The following is a 24,075-nucleotide window of genomic DNA, read 5'->3' as shown; positions in this document are numbered from 1 at the left end:
ACATGTTGAAGTGTCCTTGGGTAAGACACTGAACCCCTAATACCCCCAATATGCAGGTTAGCGCCTTACATGGCTGCACGGCCGCTATTGGGATGTGAAGCACACTGTAAAGTGCTTTGGGAAGTCCTGACTTGAAAAACGCTATATAAATGCAGATCATTTCATTTCATATGTAAAACAAAACCAAAACTGTATCAAGTACAGTACTTTAGTTTGTTGAATAAATACTTCAGCCTGTAAAGAGGATTTATCTTTGATTTCAATATATAATAGAGTATTTAATAAATAAAAGTTTTGATTGTAGCAGTCTATTATTGTAATGCAAAAATTGAGGGATTAATGTACATGTATATTTATCATATTTAATCATATACACGTAGGTAGTACTGTATACTGTTATGTTATTTAAATGTTTTTATCTGCGTTACCGGTAGTTCAGAACTCGCTAATTACCGTAGGTTTCTATCCCCCACTGTACGGCATTTTCCCTTCACGATCCCCACCTCAGAACGGATTAATGTCGTATCCCGAGGGTCTACTGGAATGTTAGTACATTTTAGGTTTGCTTTCATAAAACTTCAATGTGGATTTATCGGTAATAACGACTAACCTGTGGAGACAGGGTGTTGGGAGGCTGAGTGAAGAGTGTGCAGTGGGCTGCTGACCGAAGGCCATGCGCTCTCCTGATAGTCTGCCGAGCGAATGGCGCCGACAGAACCTCCTGCGGAAGAGAAAAATAAGTTTGAAAAATGTCATGGGCAACCCAAAGAGGAAATTAAAAATCCGTAGAGTAGCACAGTTAAACGGCAGCAGGATTTACCGTCGCTTCCTAAAAAGAGGATTAATATAATGAAGCGTGAAAGTGAATGCTGTTTGGCTTCCTCTTCTAATCAGGGACTAAGGAGATTTACTTTATGCTGGAATTTAAATACACCATGAGGATGCTAAAATGTGCACAAGATGTTACTCCAGCTTAGAGTTAGCATCAGTCCCCTATTACGTGGAACGGCCTTCAATTTGAAAACTTTCTATTCTTTTTTTAATTTAATATATTATTTCTTATTTTATAACATGTGATCAACAACAAGACTCATAGCCCTTGAGATAATGTTTTTCTTTAAGCTATTTTTCAGTTCATGCAGGACTCGTTTCTAGGATAGAGCCGCCCTAGCGACCTAGGGTTGTCATCACACTATGTATGAGTTTTTAAAAAAAATTATGTTCACTATTTTTGTGTGTTGTTTCCCAATGCTAAATCTATTGCAACCTGTTCATTCTGGAAGGGGGATTACCACTTTCAGGCCCCTTCTCAAGGTTCCTTATTTTACTCATGCTGAGTTTTTCCTCGCCTGCATTTTGGTTTCAGATATGGGGATGGTGTAATTGTAACCTGTGCAGTCCTTTGAGAAATTTAGTGATGAAGGTCGTCACTAAAAAATGTAAATTGACTTGACTCACAAGGATTTCCTTACAATGTTTCTCTGTGCCCTGTCATGCCTTTTACTTTTTTAATTATGTGTTATTTCTTTCAGCATTTCAGAATTTATAATAGAAAAACAAAACAAGCACCAACATTGACTAAGGTGGTATTACCATCTACCTTATGGTATTAGTCACATCTCTGCATAAAATCATCATCAATTGTGATCTGAACAGTGCTTGCTTTAACTAAAATACCCCTAAAGTCATTTAGAGGTTTCCATATCTTAGAGAGGATATTATCCAAATAATGACAGGGAGGAAGAATAAGTAAATTAACCCTCTTGCCTAGGGAGACTTAAAGAGCAATTGAAACCATTTTTTAAAAAGCAACCCAAACATTAGTAAGTGTCCATATTCTGTCACAACAAAAAAAAGAAAAAAGAGGGCGTCGACATTGCGTTTTGTTTATGGGTGAGAGGTTCCAGTGTTTCAGGACCAGAGGTTAAAACAAGTTTCCACATAAAGCACTATCAAATGTTATCTCATTGTCTGCTTTAACTAAAATCACCAAAATATTTATACGTTTTTACATCTTAACGAGAATAGCATGCAAACAATTACATAAGTGAGAGAAAGTCACTGAAAGATCTGTCTTGGGAGACTTGAACGATTGAAACCAGTTTTCACCAAACACTTTAAAGTTTCCGTGTTTTAGTATGGATAGTATATGATCACTGAGAGAAGGGGGAAGTATAAGTAACTGTACACTCCGCCTAAGGAGACTTAAAGAATGTTTGAAACCAATTTTTACCAAACATTAAGACGTTACCATATTTTAATGAGGATAGCATGCCAACAATGACAGAAGGGGGAGGAATAAGTGTATGAATCCTCAGCCTAAGAAGACGCAAAGAGCGATTGAAACCAATTTTCACTAACATTTAGAAGTTACCATATTTAAATGTGGGTAACATGCAAGCAATAAGAGAAGGGGGAGGAATAAGTAACTAAACCCTCTCTCTAAGGAGACTCAACGAGCAATTAAAACCAATTTTCACCGAGCAACTAAATCAGGGTATGCCCTATCAACCATTCTTTTTTTATACCATCGTATTGATGCCAAATAGTGTACGTCTTATTTTTGTCCTATTCACGATTCCTTCAAAGTCAAATACCAAATAAAACAGCATCTACAATGCAACCTCTAACGTCAGTCTAAGAAATGGATGATTTCTATTTTCACTATTTGCTCCAGGCTGAGCTCGCTCAGCAACCCGGAACAGATTGTGTTTGACCCGAGAAGGACGATAAAAGCCGCAATTGCTTTCAAAAACTTTACCGCTCCATTTTATTTGGGGGCATGTGAGTAATAGAAAACAAAGATTGTGCAATATGTTACAGATCAAAATTGTATCCCAAATAAATGTGGTTTGTAAGACAAGTTCAGAAGAGCCTCTGGCCTTTTTGAAAATAATTGAAAGGGCATTGTGGGTATTGTGGTCTTGAAGTAAGCTATTACAGACGCTGCCCTACGAACGGACAATTGTTCGTAAGTTGAGTTTGTTCGTAAGTTGCTTCTGTGCAATATTTTGTATGCTTATGGTTTATATAAGTATGTTTGAGGCTTGTATAAATAACCTGTATTGTTTTCTACTAAAAAATAAAAAAATCGTAAAAAAATATGCTGCATAAAAATAAATAAAGTTAAGTTGAACTTACTTTTGGAAGATGAGTTTCAAGAGATAAGAGACTTCCGCCTCCGTGGTAAAAAGTGGCCGAAAAAAAGCCATCCGACCATTTTCTCAACCGCATCAAGCTTTCTTGTTCCAATTTAGTTTCAAAAGAAACGGCTAGCCTCTTCTTTAAACATTACACCAACCGTGTTGAATGGATGCACGAGGAATTAAACAATAAAAATGTCAAAGTTCTTAGCGCGCTGGAGATACAGTATAGTATGTTTACACAGGAACTAGGAAGAGGAAGCATGACAGTACTGTCCTGTATTCGGAAAAAGGTGCACACATTACAAGATCTAACTTACAGCAATGTCCGGATATTTTTCGACATCCCGAAAAAAATGTTCGAATCTACCGTTTTTGCTAAGTCGAATGGTCGTAAGTAGGGGAGCGTCTGTATACATAGTAACGATGATGCAACACAACTGTGGGATCTGACACAAACTTTGAATGTAAAATCCACCAAAAGGTAATGAAACATGTTTAGAAATAATAAACATATGATTGTTTTATTCAAAATCCTTTCGTAAAATTAGTGTGTAAAATAGTCTTTTCAGAATCTAAGCAAAATGCTTGAAAATTTTCTGAAATTTTAATTTTAACAGCTTTTAAAGCCCCAGTATGTACTCTAATGCGAACCTCAGTAGTGTAAAAATACTTATAATAAAACACTACTGATTCAAACAAAAGGCAAAACACACGTCATATTTTATAAACTTGATTTTTAAAGACTAGTAGGTTTAGAAATTTGATTATATTGCACAACTTGAAGAAGTGGATATGTTTGGCCGACATCTTAGCCCAGATGACCATTTTGCAAAGCCAGCTTGTCCCGGTGGTGCTTCTAGCACTTACAAAACAATTCCCTTAGCAGCAGATCCCTGCACTGATGGTTACAGAGTCTTGTGATTTGAGTATATTCCACTCTTTTCCACTCTTTCCTTCTCTAGCCACGCAGGTTTACCATTAAGCTACTCATGCAAGCGAACGTCGCGGAATTCTGTTATCAAGGCTCCCAACGCTTGACAAACACCTTTTACTGGCATTTTAAGTAGCTTCTGCCAGCTGCTAGTTAGCCACTAGCTCTGACCAACTCCAGTTATCAGCTCTTTACAGCCACCCCGGGTGTATCCAGTCCACTCGGTCTTTTGTCGACAAGCACGAGATTAACACAAGCTTTCATGTCCGACCGTTGGTTCAAATTCATCCTTGATCACAAGTTACTATGAAAGTAGGGTTCTGAATTTCGCCAAGTGGTGTTCTTCGAGCTTCCGTAGTGTGTCTTCTTCTAACGCAGGGGTGTCAAACTAATTTTAAATCGGGGGCCACACGAGAGAACAAACATTCTCTCGGGGGCCGGACTAGTAGATTAGAGAGAAAAATAGAAAGAGCAAAAGAAGGTAAAAAGACACAGAGAGTGAAAGAGACAGAGACAGAGAGAGAGAAAAAGAGAGAGAGGGAGATTGAAAGGGAAGGGAGGGAGGCAGTGAGAGAGAAAAAAGGGAGGGAGAGAGAAAGGGAGAGAGAGGGAGAGAAAAAAGGGGAGGAAGGGGGAGAGAGAGGGACGGGGAGGGAGAGAGAAAAGGGGGAGGGAGGGAAAGAGAGAGTGAGGGGAAAAGGAAGGGAGGAGGAGAGAGAGAGAAAAAGGGATGGAGGGGGAGAGAAAGAGACAGAGAGAGAGAGAGGGAGCGAGAGGGAGAGAAAAAGAGGGAGGAAGGGGGAGAGAAAGGGAAAAAGGGAGGTAAAGGGAGAGAGAGAGAAAAGGGGGAGGGAGGGAAAGAGAGAGAGAGAGATGGAAAAAGGGAGGAAGAAGGAGAGAGAGAGAGAGAGAGAGAGAGAGAGAAAGGGATGGAGGTGGAGAGAAAGAGACACAGAGAGAGAGGGAGCGAGAGAAAAGGGAGTTTGGGGGAGAGAGATAGATTGAGAAAATAGGGGAGGGAGGGAGAGAGAGAGCAAAATGGAGGGAGAGAGAGGAGAGAGAGCGAGAGCAAGAGCAAGAGTGAACAATACAAGTACAGCGTCTTTGAGAGAGGCATCTGGCAATGGCAACATCAAGTGGACATATTTCACCTTGCAGCTTGTTTTTTTCTTGCGCTTCTCTCAGTGTTGTCTCACGGCAGGATTCAATCCTTTAGCGGGCCTGATCCAGCCTCCGGGCTGCCAGTTTGACACCCCTGATCTAACGAATACGCTTCAGCTTCATTCCCAACTACAGCGACCTCTAGTGGTGAATTATTCCTTATTACACACGATGCACTCAATTTAACAAAGACTATGTTTGGGGTTCAAAGCAAAACCTCAGTTTTAACTCAATTGTGATTTCAGCAGTAGACAATAATCCACTTATCGAACATTCCTAAACCAATTTCTCTTCTTGATGTTTTCAATGGCGATAAAGATCTGGATTAATGAAAGACTTTCCGCCATTCATCACAAAGGATTTGCAAAGTAAACTCAAGGGATTTTGTTTAGCTGGGCAGGGCGATTCAATGCTTGACCACGCCGCAAACTCCAAAGAGGACCTGGCGTAAAGCTCACCATTAAGATAAGCAGTGAACCTTGGTACCATGATGGAGTGTTGCTGCGGGATTATAGCCCCTTGTTTATCAGTTCTAGGTCAGGCGTACCGCCTGCACCTTAACATGGGGCGTCACCTCAAGCTAGTAGCGATTGTAAACAGTTTATGAACAGAACATTGTCCTCTAGTATAGTTTTAGTTAGGTGAACTAGCTGGATAGTTAAATGCCATGTAACTATTTTCTGTGACTATAGAAAATCATACAGTTGTGTATAAGTGAGCACGAAAAGACTCAAATAAATGGAATAAACTTACAAAGTCATGTACATTGTTTACAAGGAGATTAGATGTGGCACTTCAGGATAAACGTGTAATAAAAAAAAAATGAGTATATACTCGGAATATAATATATATATATATATATATATATATATATATATGTACATGGTGGTGCTTGTTGACTGGTAATGATATTAAAAGCAACATTATGATTAAAAAAAAAGATAAACAAATGAAATAAGAATTTAAAAATTCATATATACAAGCAATATCTTCTATCCTTATATTTTGTGTCCTGGTTTCGTGTGAAGATCCCCCTAGGGCAGGGGTGTCAAACAGGTGGCCCGTGGGCCGGATCAGGCCCGCTAAGGGATTGAATCCAGCCCGCGAGACAACACAGAGAAGCGCAAGAGACAAACAAGATGCAGGTTGAAATATGTCCACTTGATGTTGCCAAAGCCAGGTGCCTCTCACAAAGACGCTGTAGTTGTAACTATCTCTCTCTATGTGTCTTTTTCCTTATTTCTCTTTCTTCCTTTTTTCTTTTTCTCTCTCTTTTGCTTGCTTTCCCCTTTTATTTTTTTCTGTACTCCTTTCACTCCTTCTCTCTTTCTATTTCTCTTTGGATTACTTTCCTTTTCTCTTTCTTTTCCACTCTCTCAATAGTTATCTTTTTATCTCTCGTTCTCATGTTTTTCTCTCTTCTATATATACATATCTCTTTCCCTTTTTCTCTTTCTTTGTCCACCCTCTCTCTTTATTTCTCCCTCTCTTTCTCTCTTTTTTCTTTTTCTCTAATGTACTAGTCCGGCCCCAGAGAGAATGCTTTGTCCATTGTGTGGCCCCCCGAGTTAAAATGGGTTTGACACCCCTGCCCTTGGGGATAAACTGTCTCTAAATGCTTTCAGTAAACAAATACATTTAAAAATAGATATAGAAAAACATATCTGTAAATACATAGATTTATATCTGAATAAAATTGTCTTTATTGTTATTGGTAACAACAGCGAACATCGTTTTCAACAGAATAACCACTCCAGAGTAAACAGGTGATAAAGACTAAAAAGAGAAAAATAATATAAAGGAATGTCACTATAAATAGGCAACAATATGTTGGCCTGGAGAGGGATGGGCGCCACCAGGCTGTACTTGCCCAATACACACCACAAGAAATCGTGCCCCTACGACCAGTGTGCTTAAAGGATCCAACCAACCAAACAACATACATTGCTACATAACTGCAATAGAAAAATTGTGCAATAAGATTTAGCAGCAACAAAAATTCCCCAATAAATTGATAAATATGATAAGAGTACCCATTTATCAATGCAACTGGATAGTGAGTTAGCTGGTCAGGTAGCCATTTAACTAGCTTGCTAGCAGGGTTGATAGTTTGCGAAAAGGTTTGCTTTGTAACTAGACCGATACCTAGCTAGATAGTTTGCAAAACATTTGCTAGGTGGGTTAGCTAACAGGCTAGCAAACCTTTTAGATTTTGGATAGTTGTTCAATCAATTGATCGAGAACTAAGTCGAATTGTGAATAGTGGTCAAGCGCGTCTCAGGCATTTAGCTTTCCACTCCAGGAAGAAATGTTATGACCTTGTTAGTAATATTGCATCCATCTGAGAAAAACGTTTATATTTTATATTAAACTGCTGCCCTTCTCGTGTCAGGAGACCAAGATGAGCTTTTTGTTTGCCAATGGATTGCCGTATTATTGGTTTGTAGAGCGGGTACCTAGAGAGAACAGATGTCTACTCCGACAATCAAATCTCCACAAATAGATTGGGGCCCTTCTCTCGATGGCTCAGAGGTCTGATGGTGCAGATAGGTCACAGTTAATACATTCAACACGCTTCATGTGCTGTATACACTGCACTTCTGATTAAAGCATGTCTTGGGGGACTCCAATATTTTTGATTTTCAGGTTGAGTCTTCATTTAAGCTTGGTGCACAGCCTTAGAGTGTCATCAACACAGCCCAGAAAATCAACCCCTTCTATCTACCCAGTCTGGAGGACATTGCTAGCAGACGCTAAATATCCCTGGAAACAAAGACTAACAAGATCAGTGAAATTTCCTTCCCCAGGGCCATCATCACATTAAAAAAAAACTCACAAAACCCAAAATATATACTTACATTTTCTTATTTTTACAAAATGCTGCCACTAATGTCATTGCATTTTTTATTGCATTACTTTTAGATGAATAAAAACTTTAAGCACTACCTTGTAAATATTACCTTTTCTCATATATTTCCTTAACTTATCTATTTAATTGTTTTTTGTTGCATGTTTGTCATGGACTGCCACTTCTAATCTCATTGTAAACAACATTCACTGTTATAAAGGACACTAAAGCTAATTTAAATTCTATCTAGCGAGCGAGCAAGCAAACGTTTTTGTAAACTAGATAGGTAGCTCGCTAGCAAACGTTTTTTAAAATAATCTAGGTTAAAATGTTAGTTAGCTTGATGGAGCTCTAGATACCAAACACTTTTTATACTATCTAGCAGACCTTTTTGCAAACTATACATCTAGTGAGCAAACATTTTTGAAAACCATCCATCTCGGTAAGTTAAAAGGTTAGAGAGCTAGATAGCTATAATGAAAGATAGCAAACTGTTTCTCAAACTATCAAGCAAAATTTTGGGCACACTATCGCGATGTATAGCTAGTAAACCTTTTGAAAACCATATATTTAGCTAGCTAGCAAGCAAACGTTTGTTGAAAACTAGCTAGCTTGCAGACTAACATTTTTGTAAGATAGCCAGGTAGCTCACTTTCAACGTTTTTGAAAAAATAATCTAGGTTAATGTGTTAGTTAGCTAGATGGAAAACTAGATACAAAACAGTTTTTATACTATCTAGCAAACCTTTTTGCAAACTATACAACTGGCGGGCAAACATTTTTGAACCAACTCTCTATGTAGGTTAAAAAGTTAGTGAGCTAAATAGCAAGAAAGATAGATAGCAAACTGTTTTTCAAACTATCTAGCAAAATCTTTGGCAAACTATCAAAATATATAGCTAACAAACCTTTTGAAAACCATATATCTAGCTAGCTAGCAAGTAAACTTTTTTGCAAACTATCAATCTTGCTGGTTTAACGGCTACCTGTCATGCTAGCTACCCGAATATCTAAGTATTTATCTATTTTCTAATGCATTTCTTTTTCCCCAGAATCATCACCAACTTAAACAAGTACACAAAACGATTACCAAAAATATCTTGCTAATGAATAGGAAAATGTAATCACATTTGATTTTATTCTTAAACAATGTTGCTGTTAATGTCGAGAACTACCTTATAAATATTGCAAATCAATCCAAATATTCTTTTTTTTCTTCAAGTCAGTCATATCCAAAGTCGGGCCCGGGGGCCAGTTTCGGCCCGTGATCAAATGTTTACTGGCCCTCAGAAAAAAAAAGAAGGATAAAGAGAGAGAGATAAAGACATAACAAAAGAGAAAGATAGATAACAGTAGAAATAAAAGGAGATAACTACAGAGAAAGAAAGAGAAAAAAGGTAAAAACTAAAGAAACAAATTGGGAAGTGAAAGAGAAAGGAAAAAAGAAATAAATTAAAGAAAGAGAGATGGGGCTGAGGGAAGGTAGATCGAGAGAAAAGGAGAGAGGAAGAGCAAGAGTAAAAGAGGGAGAACAAAAGAAAAAGAAGGAAAGACTCTCAGTGAAGGCAATTTTTATTCACAGTACCAGAGACGAATGTTAGAAAATTGAGAAAACGGAGAAAAACTACGATGAGGGACCAACTCTTTGGTGTATCTCAGCCATGTCGAAGGTCTGTCCCAGGGGCCAGTTACCGCCCAGGATAGAATTTCTACTGGACTGCAGCCTCTGTTAGGAAATCAAAATATCTGGCCCGCCAGTAATGTTGACCGCGGTATGAAATACATCTGTAATAAACAAATACAATTGCAAGAAGAACTGCCAGCCAAAACTTGCTGACTACAAAAAGCCAACCGCAAATGAAAGCTGTGAAAAGGTGAAGCAACTGGAAGCTGTTTTAACGGCACAGCAGTGCTTTTTTTACAAATCAAATGAGAATGCTACAAAAGCGAGCTACAAGGATTGAAACTTTGGGTGAAATTATTAAAGACTGTTCAAAGAATGCCAGGCTGAATAGTTGGCCCTCACACATTTTCAACTTACCAAAATCTGGCCCGTTTTCTGAAAAGTTTGGACACCCCTGCTTTCAGTCTTTAATTACATGTTTGTCCTTGAGCTCCACGTCCAATCTTGTTGTAAACTATGTACACCATGTTGTTAAAATCAATGAAAACAAGGACAATTGTATCCTCTTCTGATTCATCTATAAGGGTGACCGACCGCACAGAAAGTAGAACCTGCATAATAACGTGCATTCTTATCTGAGCATCTCCTCTTGCTCCCAGCCTTCAATTCTTCCAGTTTCCCATTTACCATCTCTACACTAAGGGAAAAGCAGTTAGCCTGCCGGCGAAGGTGAAAAATGCCAAGTAGCAAAGATGGGCAGTCGAAAGTCGACCATGGAAAGGAGAGTGAAGACGGAGAAGGAAGAGGGAATGAAATTTCCGACACAATAAGCGCATATCGTAAAAACGCCGTCTACCCGTGCTGACTAATGAGGGTGAGTGACCGCGAGCCGATGAAGACATTTGGAGCGGAGGAGAATCGATCCACTCGGGGGGCTTCCCTCTGAGTTCACGGATGAGTAGCCCGAGCTTGAGGATATAAAACAGCAGGACCGTTAAGAAGCTTTGAAGAAATCATACTATTTTCATACGAGTCCGAATCGGGAGGAATTTGCTCCGAAAAGAAAATACAGGAGACCCTCGGGATACAGCGTTCCAGCGTTGCGACGTTTCCACTTTACAATGTGGAAAATGTTCAAAGCCCCTCTTTATGGCCTATTCCCACAAAACTTGTGTAGTGTATTTATTATTTATGGGTCCCAAGACTTGCACTCATGCCAAAGGAAGAAATAACATGATAGCCATTGAATTGAAGCTTGCAGTTGCCAAGACATAAGTGCGCATGACAAGTTGGGTCTTTATGATGCCTGTTTATTGATAGTCAACATATTTTAAATCTGCTGATCTGCGATTGGTTTGCATCACGGCGTCATGAAAATGCAGATTTACCACTGGCCAAACTTCCTCCCACAATGCCTTTCTGTCACTTCATTCAGTTCAGAATCTCGTGTTTCATCAAGACATTGTGTGGCAACACTATGAACGTTGTATTTTTGTACTTTATTTTATCAATATGGTTCCCAAGGCTTGCAGTAATGCCAAAGGGAAAAGCATAAATATGATAACCATGGAAACGAAACGTGGAATCATCAAGAATACAAAAAAAGACTTGTGCATCATTATCACGCAAAGGAATATGGCCATAACTAATCAACGATCTTGACAATTATTATGAATAAGCAACTAAGTCTTCTCAGGTCATGACAATCCTCACAAGATCAGTTTGCATTTTAATCCACCATCCCCACCCACTCACTGCATCTACCCGCTACTCTAATCTACCAGCTAAAATCAACTCACTACAAAAGTAAATAACATTTTTTTTCCTTTATAAGTATATTAATTTAGGATTTTGATCTTATGCAAGAATATAACACATTAGTACGTACTTCTAGTAAATACCATTTTGTTTTGATATTTTTTTATTTATTGTCATTCATTACAATATAGTGTACAACCTCCTCCAGACTGAGCAGCCGATGATTTTCCGGGCATGTGTTAATGACTCTCTGTTTAGAACTTTCAATACTGGAAAAATGTGAAAAAATACATTGCTGGCTCATATATATATATATATATATATATACATATATAAAATAATTGGAATTGCTGCATGATTCCTTCTTGTGGTTGACTCCAAGTTAGCCATTTTTGTAACGTAGCCACCACTTAATTCCTGGAAGTTCAAGGTGGAAGAGGGAGGAAGACAAGCTCGTTTCACAAGTCAGGTCAGGAGCGCCCTAGTTTCTCAACTAGCCATGGCTACGCAGCATTACCAACCACCTGGTTAGTCCAGGGTTCAATGACCATCACCATGTTCATTAACTACATTTTTTGCATTAGTTTTTTTGGCATTCCTAATTCTTTTAGTAATCCTGCTTTTTCATTGATTTTACTTGATTTTTTACCCACCAACAGGTACCACGCCTGTTCAGTTATGTATCATGGTCGAGAATCCAATACAAACGCACAGTCCTGCAAACACGATGTGGCTTTTCTATTTCTGTCCATTTTTAAAGAAAACGTGTTTAAGTCCCTCATGGAGAGTGACAATTATTTTCCTTTTTCATGCGTGTATGCAACGGTTAATTGGAAAACCGCTACTTATGCGGAAGTATAGAAATTAAAAACGGAAGACTCAACACAAAACTGAGAATGCAAAGCAGACAGAAGGGCGCATGGGTGCATCATCAGTATCCGGCTTCACGAGTTATCGCCTAGAAAACATGGAAACACTCCCCCGCGCACACGTTTGATGTAATCGCGACGAACATACGCGTATAAAAGATCCACAGAGGCGAGTCTACGGTCCCGATGAATGAGCATGATCCAAGATAGCTTTTCATTCAAACTGCAACTAAAGAGGATGAATTACCAAATATAGGGGAAACAACAGGGGAGTACTAGAAGTGAGTGTTCTAATCCATCCCTACACGTGACAGTGTGTAACAAAGGAGGAAAGGATACCGCTCACTAAAATTGATAAGGTTTGTTCCGGATTTTCTTGAATGAGCAAGGTGACAGGACATGAAATCTGCTAATTATTCCGGCTAGCGACGCCAAAGGTTTGAGCAAGCTGGATACACCCGGAGCGACTGAAAAGAACTGAAGTTTGTCAGAACTGGTGTAAGCGGCAAGAGGAAACCAGAATTTGTTAATCCTTGAAACCGTGAATGACAGTACTACAGCCGCTGGCAAGTGGCTAACTAGGGTGGCTAGAAAGGGAAACAGTGAGCTAAGATGAATTATAGCGGGCAAAATAACATTAAAATTTGGGTGAGCAGCTTAAAACACCGACTAGCTGGAGTTTGTCAAAACTGTTGTAAGTGGATCACTTTAGAAGGTACGGGAGAAGGTTCTAAAAAGCCAGTAAGATATTGCGAAAACAAATGAGAATTTTTCAAGTGTCAGGACACAAAATTATGACTTAAACAACACTGGTGGCTGGAGAGGGAAACCATGGAAAAAAGTGGAAGATGCCAGAATCGCGGAAAATGTGTGGAGTTCACCTGCATGAACATCTGTGGAATGCGGTTGACACAGAAAGATGAAGCATCATTAGCTAACAATAACAATATCGGCTAGCGGCAAATGATAACCTGCAGCCAAGTAGCTAACATAAGTGGCTAGAAGACAAAACAGAGGGAAAAAAAGTCAGAAGGTCCTTAAATCACAGGACTCAGCGTTGTTCGCTTGCATGACCAGCAGCTGGAACGTGGGCGACACTGATGGACAAAGCAGCAGTAGCTAACAACAATACCGACTAACGGAGAGTGATAACTTGCAGCCAAGTAGCTAACATCAGTGGCTAGAGGACAAAACAGAGGAAAAGAAAGTCAGAAGGTCCCTGAAACACAGGACTCAGCGATGTTCGCTTTCATGAGCAGCAGGTGGAACGTGAGTGACACTGAAGGACAAAGCAGCAGTAGCTAACAACAATACCTACTAAAGGCAAGCAATAACCTGCAGCCAAGTAGCTAACATCAGTGGCTGGAGGACAAAACAGAGGGAAAAAAAGTCAGAAGGTCCCTGAATCACAGGACTCAGTGACAGTCGCTGGCATGACCACCTGTGGAGGGCAAGTGACCCTGAAAGATAAAGTAGGAGTAACAAGCAACAATAGAGGTTAGTAGTGCACCAAAGCCTGCAGCTGAGTGGCTAAGATGAGTAGCTAGAGAAGAAAACAGTGGAAAAAAGATGCCTAAATTACCCAGAAGGTTCAGTTATAGATGGTTATCTTGCCACAAAGCGCTAGAAGGACCTTTTAGTCGAGCCAGGGCTTCCGTAGTACTAAGATGGCGTCCAAACATGTAGTTTCTAAACCTTTGAATCTTATTAAAAAAATCCTGTTAATGAGATCGTACATGTGTTTTTTTTATCTGAATAAATAGTGTTGTATTAAAACGAATGACACTAGGGGTCTCTTTATAATACCAACTGAAGCTTTAAGGTCTATTTAGAACACAGCAATTAAAATCCATCTTAAAGTTAGAGAATACCGTTAACCTAAAATGACAGAAGCAACTGCTCCAAGTTGATTACAAAATCGAGTTACGAGAAGTTCCATGCAGTTTTTAAATAGCACTCCTACGGGCTTGCTAGTAAGGAGGATCAACTCAACACGAAGGACTGCAATAATTTCCGAAAAAGACTAAGGGGGGCATATTAAAACGTGGACCGCCAACTTTGTTTAATAGTTTGTTTAATTTCATACCAAAACACACAAACGCACCCTTCCGAATAGAGCGGAGCATCCTCGACGGTGCGAATTGGAGTGGGAGGACACGAGTGAATCTCATAGATGAGGACGGGGCTATAAAAGGAGAAATTCTAGCCTCATGCATGTCTAATGCGAGCGTTTATACAAAGCACTCATCCTCAACTTCAACTCCGGACCGACTCGCTCGGTCGCCAAGGTCGTTCCATTTCAACAACTAACAGACGGCGTAGAAAATTCGTTTCGGCACTCCGTGGATGTAAGTGGTACGTATAGTAGGGTTGCATAGAAGTGTACACTATCATCTACGCATCCGTTTTCGTCATCTCTCATCCTACCCTTGGTTTCGAGATGTTTAAGTGCATTCCAGTTGATTCCAGGTAAATACAGTAAACCCCCAAGATACGGAGACACCTCTTTATGAAAATTTCACTTTACGGTGTGGATTCAGGATGTCGAAAAATATCCGGACATTGCTGTCGTTAGATTTTGTATTGCGCTGTGAGAGGTCACCCAGCATCCACCCCGGAGAACAAATCCGGCTTTCTCTTCCTAAGGTGTAAACCTTCTATACTGTATCTCCAGCGCGCTAAGAACTTTGACATTTTATTGTGTAATACCTCGTGCATCCATTCAATATGGTTGGTGTAAAGTGTAAAGAAGAGGCGAGCCGTCTCTTTTGAAAATAAATTGATATAAGAAAGCTTGATGGGGTTGAGAAAATGGTTGCATCGCTTTTTTCCGTCCACTTTCTACCACGGAGGAGGAAGTCGCCCACCCCCTAAAGCTCATCTTCCAAAAGTAAGTTGAACTTACTTTTATTTATCTTTATAGATACATTTTATTTATTTATCTTTATATATTATTTATTGAAATGTTTATTTTTTTAGTACAAAACAATACAGGTTACTTATACAAGCCTTAAACATACTTATATAAATCTTAAACATACATTCCATACAAAATATAACACTTAAGCAACTTACAAATATATTTTGTTATTTTAGTGTGTTTATCTGGGGTACTGAGGGTGTAGAACAGGGGTGTCAAACAGGCGGCCTGCGAGCCGGATCAGGCCCGCTAAGGGATTGAATCCAGCCTGCGAAACAACACTGAGAGAAGCTCAAGAGAAAAACGAGCTGCAGGTTCAAATATGTCCACTTGATGTTGACAAAGCCAGGTGCGGTATTTATCTGTCTCTCTCCCTCTTCCTTCCCATTTCTCTCACTCTCCAACTCTTTCACTCTCCCCATCTCTCTTTTTCTCTCTCTTTGTTCCTCTTCCTCTCTCTGTCTTTTTACCTTATTTTGCTCTGTCTTCCTTTTTTCTTTTTCTCCCTCTCTCTTTCTCTTTGGATTTTTTTCTCTTTTTTTCTTTCCCCCTCTTTCACCATTTCTCTTTTTATCTCTTTTGTTTCTCACATTATCTCTCGCTGTCTCTTTTCTCTTTTTACTCTCCGTCTTTCTTTTTCACTCGCTTTCTTTCTCTTATTTCTCTCTTTCTCTAATCTACGAGATCGGCCCCCAAAAGAGAATGTTTTTTTCTATCGTGTGGCTCCCCAAGTTAAAGTTTGACACCCCCGGTGTAGAACACACTAGCTAACGACCATAGGTTTCTATCACTTGCCTTATGGCAATTTCACCTTGCAATCCCCAACTCGTAAGGGATTCGTGTCGTACCCCGGGCGGGGTCTAAATGTACAAGCACAACCAACCGTTCACAGTCACACAGTTAAAGGTAATTTAATGTTTTTTTAAATGGACCTATACAAAAATCCATACGGGAAAACTGAAATTTAGATCCCAGACCATGAACCGTGAGGCCCTATTACTAAACAGTCAGCCTATATTACAGTGTAGTGAATTTCGGCTATTTATTATGCAACAGATGTCCCCTACTAAAAATCTTAATTACAGTAAGCGTTTGAAGTCTTCACCGTTAGACGCGCTAGCCATCTGGCTAAACATTTTGTGGAGTAGTTGCACGTATGACGCGATACGATGAGTCTGCATTCTAACTGAAGTTCAACACATTAATCTGATTTTTATCGCTTATTCTCTGCTGAGCTGACATATTATGTAGGAAGGTGCGCCTCGGAACACCATTCAATCCAAGAGGCGTATCTCCTTACGTGACGTTCACCCGGTGTTTCATTCCTTCAAAATTTATTTCCAACGTATGATGGCAATCAATCTATCGGTCATAAAACGTTGATCATTATTGCTTAGATCAAGATAATACAGTATTCCCCTCGAGTTTGGCAGTTCACTCACTCCCAAAACACCCGAATTAAGTGCATTTCCGCAACGATCTGGAAAATTGAGATTGAAAGATATTACGCGATCAATTATCCCCAGTTGCATACTGATGCCTGGCGGCTCCTTTTGCCATTCTATACACTATAAAGTGAACTGTGGTTGTGCAGAAGCAATCCACTATCCCTAATCCCATATTGCTACAAGCTGGGACTGGCACAACACACTTTTGTCAGGCCGGGCGGCTTTTTTTTGCCAATGCTGTGTTTCCTCTTAAAATGAACAGCACTGGTGCAGCCTCAATCCATTATCCCCGATCCCATATTGCTGCAAGCGTAGACCAGCAGAAGGCACTTTCGTCAGAAGGCGTGCTGTTATACCGTACCAAAATGGAACTGCACGGTTGTGGTTTTGATCTAATATCCTGTTTGACGAATGCTGAGACTAGGGGCTGGCTGAAACGCGCCATTGTGGGCCTGCTTCAAATGAATGAAATGTTTTGGCAGTGATCCATTATACCGAGGTCGAGATCATTGGCCACGAGAGCACATCCGTGTCATGCGCGAAGGCTCTTTTTATTCCGTTCCTTCAGTCTATGATGGACAGCACCAGTGCGGTCGCGATCCATTAACCCGAGCTTGTACAAAGAGGTTGTCCTTTGGTCTATATGTAGAATATTTAATTGTATAACAATTGTAAAAGAAATATATAAAAGGTTTCTCCCTCGTGGATTTTGTCCATCAGAACTATTTTATTTACCCATATATCATATTAGTCTCAAGCTGTTGGCCAGCCTCATACAACAATCCTGTAAACAGCTCAGACCCAGCAACGGAGCCCACTTTAGGAGCAAGAGCACACAAGCACTGTACTTTGTTGATTTTCAAAAGTGACTTGAATGAAATCATCGTTTAGTTAGTCAACAGTAAAATTCCTTGATTTTCGCGAGGTAAACCAAGTTGCTTCAATAAGAGCTCAGGAAACAATGGCAGTTCTTCGATTGGTTTGAGCATACTCTTAAAGTGACCCTAAAATTCTGCAAAAGTCCGAAAAAGAAATTGAAACATATCTGCGATCACGGAAGACGCCAAAGTCTAACCGCAATAACTGAAGGGATACAATGTACTTCGAAAGAATATGACCAAGATCCTAAAGCATACATTGTGACGACGATAATTGCATAACGTTGTTCTGTCTCTGCAGACAGTTCTGTTGAAAGAGAGCGCGTTGAGACGAGAGATAATGAATTGCACAACCTCCAAATCATGATAACAGAAAAGGACATTTTGAGCGTTTGTACAGTTACCTTGGCAACGGTAGCACAGCAACTTGAGCTCTCAACACATCCGGATATCTCGTTTCCAAATGAACCATTATTTTTTTCAAACAGTAGTAGCTATTCATAATCTCGGCATGCTCCGTTACGAATATCGCCTCGAGCTAACAATTCAATGAAACGGCATTGGATTCCTCAAAGCTCAAGTTCGGGCCCCTTCTTTTAAATCGTATGTCTTGTTCATTAAGTTCAGTTTCAGGTTGGGTTATTCCCTGGGTTACTCTACTTAACGCAGAAGCTAGTAAGACCTCAAGCAGTGCATTTACTCTACTGGGTACGTTTACATGCAGGCAATAATCCAATTGGGAAAGTACTATTGCCAATATTTGAGCACAATAATCTGATTTTTTTAGTCCGACTGAGTTTTCTGATTTCATTGGTTGGGTTAGTCGTTTCAGTTTCCAATTAGATGTGCATGTCCGCAAATTTAGGTACGGACGCTCAGTTTCCCCAATCAGAGCACTTTGGGACTTGTAGTAAAGAGAGAATTATACATGCAAACTCTAACTTACTAGCTAAAAAGTCTTGTGTCAATTGGTTGATTTCTCTAGGACATTTTAGTTTTATTTTCACAGAGAAAACGTCACAGGTGAATCAATCAATATATTTTGGATGGGAAAGTTGTATCCCTCCATATATAGTGTAAGTCTAAGCTTTTGGCAAGCCATATATAAGCACATCTTGAAAACAGAGAGCGTAGCAATGGAGTTTATAGTATCTGTGCAATCTTTTGGATCAAGTTACATTATTTTGTACCAGTAGGCCACAATTCTATTATTTTGTATTTTACTCTTTTATCTTTATTTGCTTATTAGTACAACAAAGTTTTTTATCTATTTAGACGTTTGGGCTTGTCCCATAAATGAAAAAATGAATAGTAAAAAAATCATGCGTCTCCATCGTATAATTTGGCTCAAAAATAAGCGCTGTTGTGAATTTTGGTAAAAACAAAAACGTAAAAATGAATTTAAAAAAAAAAAAGGAAAAATGAGTTTATTCAAATTCTAGACCATTTTGCAAATTTAAGTATTTTTATTATTTTAATAAATTAAAATAAAATGAATTATCTCATATAACAGTGGGATACAACATTAAAAGGACAGCCACAAATAATAAAAATAACTATATTGTCAACTTATTGTTAATTGGCAAACTTTTAGCACCATATTGGGATTTAAAAGTTCACAAATTCATATGTACAGGAAAATGAAAGTTTTGGACGAGAAATGTGCCGTGACATTGATTTAAATGCGCCTTGGCTCCAAAAAGAAAGGTTAAAATGCACTGCTCACAATGATCAATATCTTAAGAAAAATACAGCCACAATTCAAAGCCGTAGGAATACAGATTGCCGCTTCGTCTAAAAAAGAAAAAATGACCCACATAATCCAAAAATAACATCAGCAGAATTTTTCCATATCCAGAAATAGAACCCCCACGCGGCCGATGGAACACAACGTTATTTTAAAGCACTAAGGTATGTGACGGGAAACAAGTTATCACGTCAACTAATGATTCGAGGCAAACAAATATTGTTAAATCTGACAGTAAAATCAAAGACTGAACTTGTATTAATACATTTAATTGGATTAGGTTATAACAAGTCTTTATACGTCTCATAAGGGAGAAATTCACATTGCAATAACGGCATACAGTAAACGACCTTGGGGTTTAATGAGTGTTTTTTTTAATTACTCCTAAAAACCATTGGATTCATTCTATCTTCTAAGAAGAGGGGGTGACTCAGGCCTCAGGAACCTACAATAAAGTTTCCGTCTTTATCTATTCTCCCTAAATTAACTGAGAATCTAGCCCTAGAAAAGTCATAAACACGGTCTCCATGGTAATGTTCTAGCAGAAGTGTCCTCCAACATCGCCTCCATCCTATTTATAGACGAGTGGATGACTGGTTAGCTGGCAAAAGATGAGTAAGACTGGAGTGAAACTGGAAACATGTCTGCAACCCCGAGCGCCGTCAGTCTGTCTTTGAGTCTTTGCTTTCCAGCGTAAGACTGAGCAAGCAAAGACCGAGGACGAGATTTAGTACAAAGGGAAGCGTCAAGGTGTCTGATGCAGAGGGGGGTGTAAGAAGACAATCAAATACATGCAAAGTGGAACTTCTGACAGATTATGTAAATTGTTGTGAAGGAAAAAAATAAGAAATCTGGCTCTTCATTTACAGACGCTCCCCTACTTAAGACCATTCGACTTACGAAAAACGGTAGATCCAAACATTTTCTTCGCGATGTCGAAAAATATCCGGACATTCCTGTAAGTTACATTTTGTATCGTGTTCACCTTTTTTTCCGAGTACAGGACATTACTGCAGTGCTTCTTTCTGCCACTACCGGTGTCTGGCACTGTGTGAGGTCACCTAGCATCCACCCAGAAGAAAAAAAAATCCACCTCCTCTTCCTAGTTCGTGTGTAAACATTCTATGCTGTATCTCCAGCGCGCTTAAGCGAAGCTAAAGCGAAGCTAAAGCGAAGCTAGCCACCAAAGCAGTACATTTTGCTGATTTGGCTAGCGGCTGTGTGAACACAACTATATACAGCAACATCAGATGTAACTTTTGGAGATCACAAGCTTGTTTTAGTCGATTAAATACAAGGTTCATGCACCTTTTTCCATGTCAGAATTCAAGCTGTTTTTAAGGACTTTGAAACCCAATTTTCAATTTTTTTCCAGTACCATTAAAAGAAATCCATCGCTCATCAAAAGAACAAGAGCCTAAACCTTAGTTTCAAAACCCTTTTTTAAAATCGATTAAAATAAAATAACTTTCAGTTCAAACCCTAGCTCTACATCCAACCCCAAAATGTAACTCTAGCTCTAAACCTAGTTTAAAACCCTATATTTAGTTTAGGGCCCTACTATGGAGCTCAAACCCTAATTCCTGGCCCTAACCCCGTTTAAAACCGTAACCCTAGCTATAAACCTATCCTGGAAAGCTACACTTAGTTTAGAACCCTAACATGGCGCTCTAACCCTTGTTCCTAAATGTACACCTAACTCTAGCTGTAAACCCTAGCCCTAACCATATTTCAGCACCCTAAATCCAGTTTAACAACCTCATAAGGAGCCTAAACCTTAGTTTCTAACCCTAGCTCCAAACTTTTTGGAATGATAAAACGCATTGATTGACATATTTAAAGCCCAACACCTAACCTAAGAAACATGGCAAGAACTTCAAACATTTGAAAGCACTTCACCTAATATTTCATGCACCTTTTAAAACACATCGTTAAAATTCAAGCATTTTCAAGGATTTCAATCACCTGTGCAAACCCTGGAAATATAGTTATAGCGTGGCAGAATCTTCGGCTCTCCGAATCTATCACAACCCGTAAAAATAAAAGGAAAGCCCGTGTGTTACGCCATTTTGAATTTTGTACTAGAAAAGAGAGCAAAACATTTGAATGTCTTGGGTTGGATGTCTCATCAACAATGGATTACGGTTGCAATTCCATTTGCATAAAAACAAATCCTGTTACTGGCCAGGTACCTCGAGGTGCCTTTGAGTGAATAGAAAACATGATTGTATTTATCCCGTTAGACCTCCCTGACTTTCATATGACACAAGAGAGATGATTTTATTACAAATGACACCTCATACGAAGGTTAAACCACAATAATCATTTAGAAATGTCTCTTAGGGTTTTGTTTATTTACAGACTGCAGTAGACTCCGGGGTTATCACCTTACAATGTTTTCTATTATTATGTGAAAGAAAATGGGTTTTTTGGCCCCTCGTTAAGGCATTATTTTGAAGGCCCAAAAACAAAAAAAATTAAAACTTTGCGGCCTTCGAGAGTATGATGAGTTACGCTTTTAAATGCAAGATGCGTCTAAGATGTTGCACTGCGATTTGATTCATGGCTTCCTAGTATTGTACCTTTCTCTCTATTTGTTCATTTCATTATCTCAAGTAAGAAACTTTCATCTTTTTAGCTTTAGGTACAAAGATTTGCTGTGATGCTAAAGGGAGGAGTAAAAACATGATAACCATAGAGTGAGAGCTTCCGATTATCAAGAAATACAAAGAAGCCACACGCTAATAAAGCTTTAACCAATCAACGATCGAGAGAATTATTACCAGGATGTAAACAAAGTCTTCTAAGGGCATGACGATCCTTGTAAGGAAAAATCAGTTTTTATTTTGAGCCGCCATATTCACCTATTCTACACTCACCCACTACACCACTGTACCAAATAAAGTCACGTCACAACAAAAGTAATAAAATTTCACTTTTCCTTTACAATTATATTGATTTATAATGGTATTTCATATTCTTATTGCACTACGATTGCAGTTACGATGTACTATTCTTTATGAAACACTATTATTATTACTTAGGCCCGTCTCTAAGCACTACATTGTAAATATTTTTTCTGTCTTTCATCCTGATAGTTCTTTTTCTCCTTTTTCTCTTTAAAGTCTTTATTACATGTTTACCCTGGAGTACCATGTCTAATCTTGTTGCATACAATGTTTACTATGTTATCAACGATAATAATTTCATTCAATTCAAAGTAGTGCTATTCTGTCATTTCAATGTATTAATGTGGGGTACTGGTGGTTTGGAACGTTATAAGTTTCTATTCCCATCTATACAACAACTTCACATGACCCCGATTTTAGCGAACCTACATTGGCTCCCTGTTAGCTTAAGATGTGATTTGAGGGTTCTGTTGCTAGTATACAAAATCATGCATGGACTTGCTCCCTCATATCTTTCAGATTTAATTTCGCCCAATGTTCCGGTCCGGAGCCTTCGCTCTGAAAATTCTGATCTACTAGTGATTCCAAGAGCCAAGAAGAAAACCGTAGGTTGGAGAGCGTTCTCCATTCGGACCCTGGTGTTGTGGAATGCTCTGCCGCCTGAGATTCGATCTGCAACCTCAGTTGAACTGTTTAAATCTAGGCTTAAAACACACTTCGATTATATAATTTATGAATGACCTATATTTCCTGTTGACAATATCTGTGTATTATTTGTTATTGCAACATTCGTTGCAGCCTGGACATCCTGGAAGGGGAATGACCTCATGTGCGGTCCCTTCTCAAGGTTTCTTCATTTTCCTCATGTTGAGGTTTTTGAGTTTTTCATTGCCCTCATGTAGGTTTTAGATCAGGGGAAGGTGGCATATTAGTCTTTTGTTTGCAATAACTAGTGGTATGTGCAACCCTTAGAGACTTCTTGTGATTAGGGGCGTCACAAATAAACATGACTTGACTTGTACTGAAATCAAATGCCATGAACGTTGTTTTACCAGACAAATATAAATAATGTAAAATAATTTCAAAATTATTGAAAGCAACCACAAACACAGACATCCATTAAATTCTCCATCACTGCTTGAGGTCTTACCAACGTCTGCGTTAAGTAGAGTAACTCAGGGAATAACCCAACCTGCACCTGAACTTTGTGAACAAGTCAAAAGATTGAAATCACTAAACCAGACAAAAATCACAAAAAAATACTTGTTCACATTAATTTCGTATCTAATAGGTCTGCTGAACTGTAATGGTAATGTTGTTTCACTGCAGCATATTTGTTCATGCTGAAAATCAAAAGAAAAGGAATAACAACAGAGTAGTATTTTGTTGAATTTCAGGTATCACAATAATCAGTCCAAAGGATAATCAGTCCTTTACCAGTAACCTAAATATTGGATGAGATGCCAAAGTGCAGAGGAAGCAAAAAGACCACTTCCTTGCTCTGCATTATACTTTGCAGTATGAGTAGAATCATGCAAACAGATTCTACTGAGTGACCTAAGCGCAAACTAAAATAAAACTCAATGAGAACTCTTATGAGAAAATGAGAATATTATGTTTGTTTTATAACATTCATCATCACTCTGTGATATATGACAAAATGCAAAAAAATGCTGACATTGACAAGGAGGTCCTAGCACAGCAAAAAATAAAATCTAACCCCAATAGCAAGAACATTTCCTAATAATAGGTGTATTTTGTCCCATTTTACGATATCTTATTTTGTTTTTATCCAGTAAAATAGGATCCTTTGTACTTAATAATAGGGAACGTTAT

General features: G+C 38.9%; 1 protein-coding gene across 1 annotated transcript in view; it reads right to left on the bottom strand.

The window, feature by feature from the left end:
* mcu (mitochondrial calcium uniporter) overlaps positions 1–24,075 on the bottom strand; it is a 96,278-nt gene that overhangs the window by 55,173 nt on the left and 17,030 nt on the right. Inside the window, exon 2 of the mRNA XM_088351532.1 lies at positions 611–721. Within this exon, the coding sequence (XP_088207658.1) occupies positions 611–721 (111 nt within the window). The remainder of the gene's footprint in view (positions 1–610; positions 722–24,075) is intronic.

The sequence above is a fragment of the Urocampus carinirostris genome, chromosome 13 (genome assembly GCF_059441175.1).
Source record: "Urocampus carinirostris isolate Australia breed hairy pipefish chromosome 13, RoL_Ucar_1.0, whole genome shotgun sequence".
Lineage (NCBI taxonomy): Eukaryota > Metazoa > Chordata > Actinopteri > Syngnathiformes > Syngnathidae > Urocampus > Urocampus carinirostris.
This window is presented reverse-complemented; position numbering and strand designations above follow the sequence as displayed.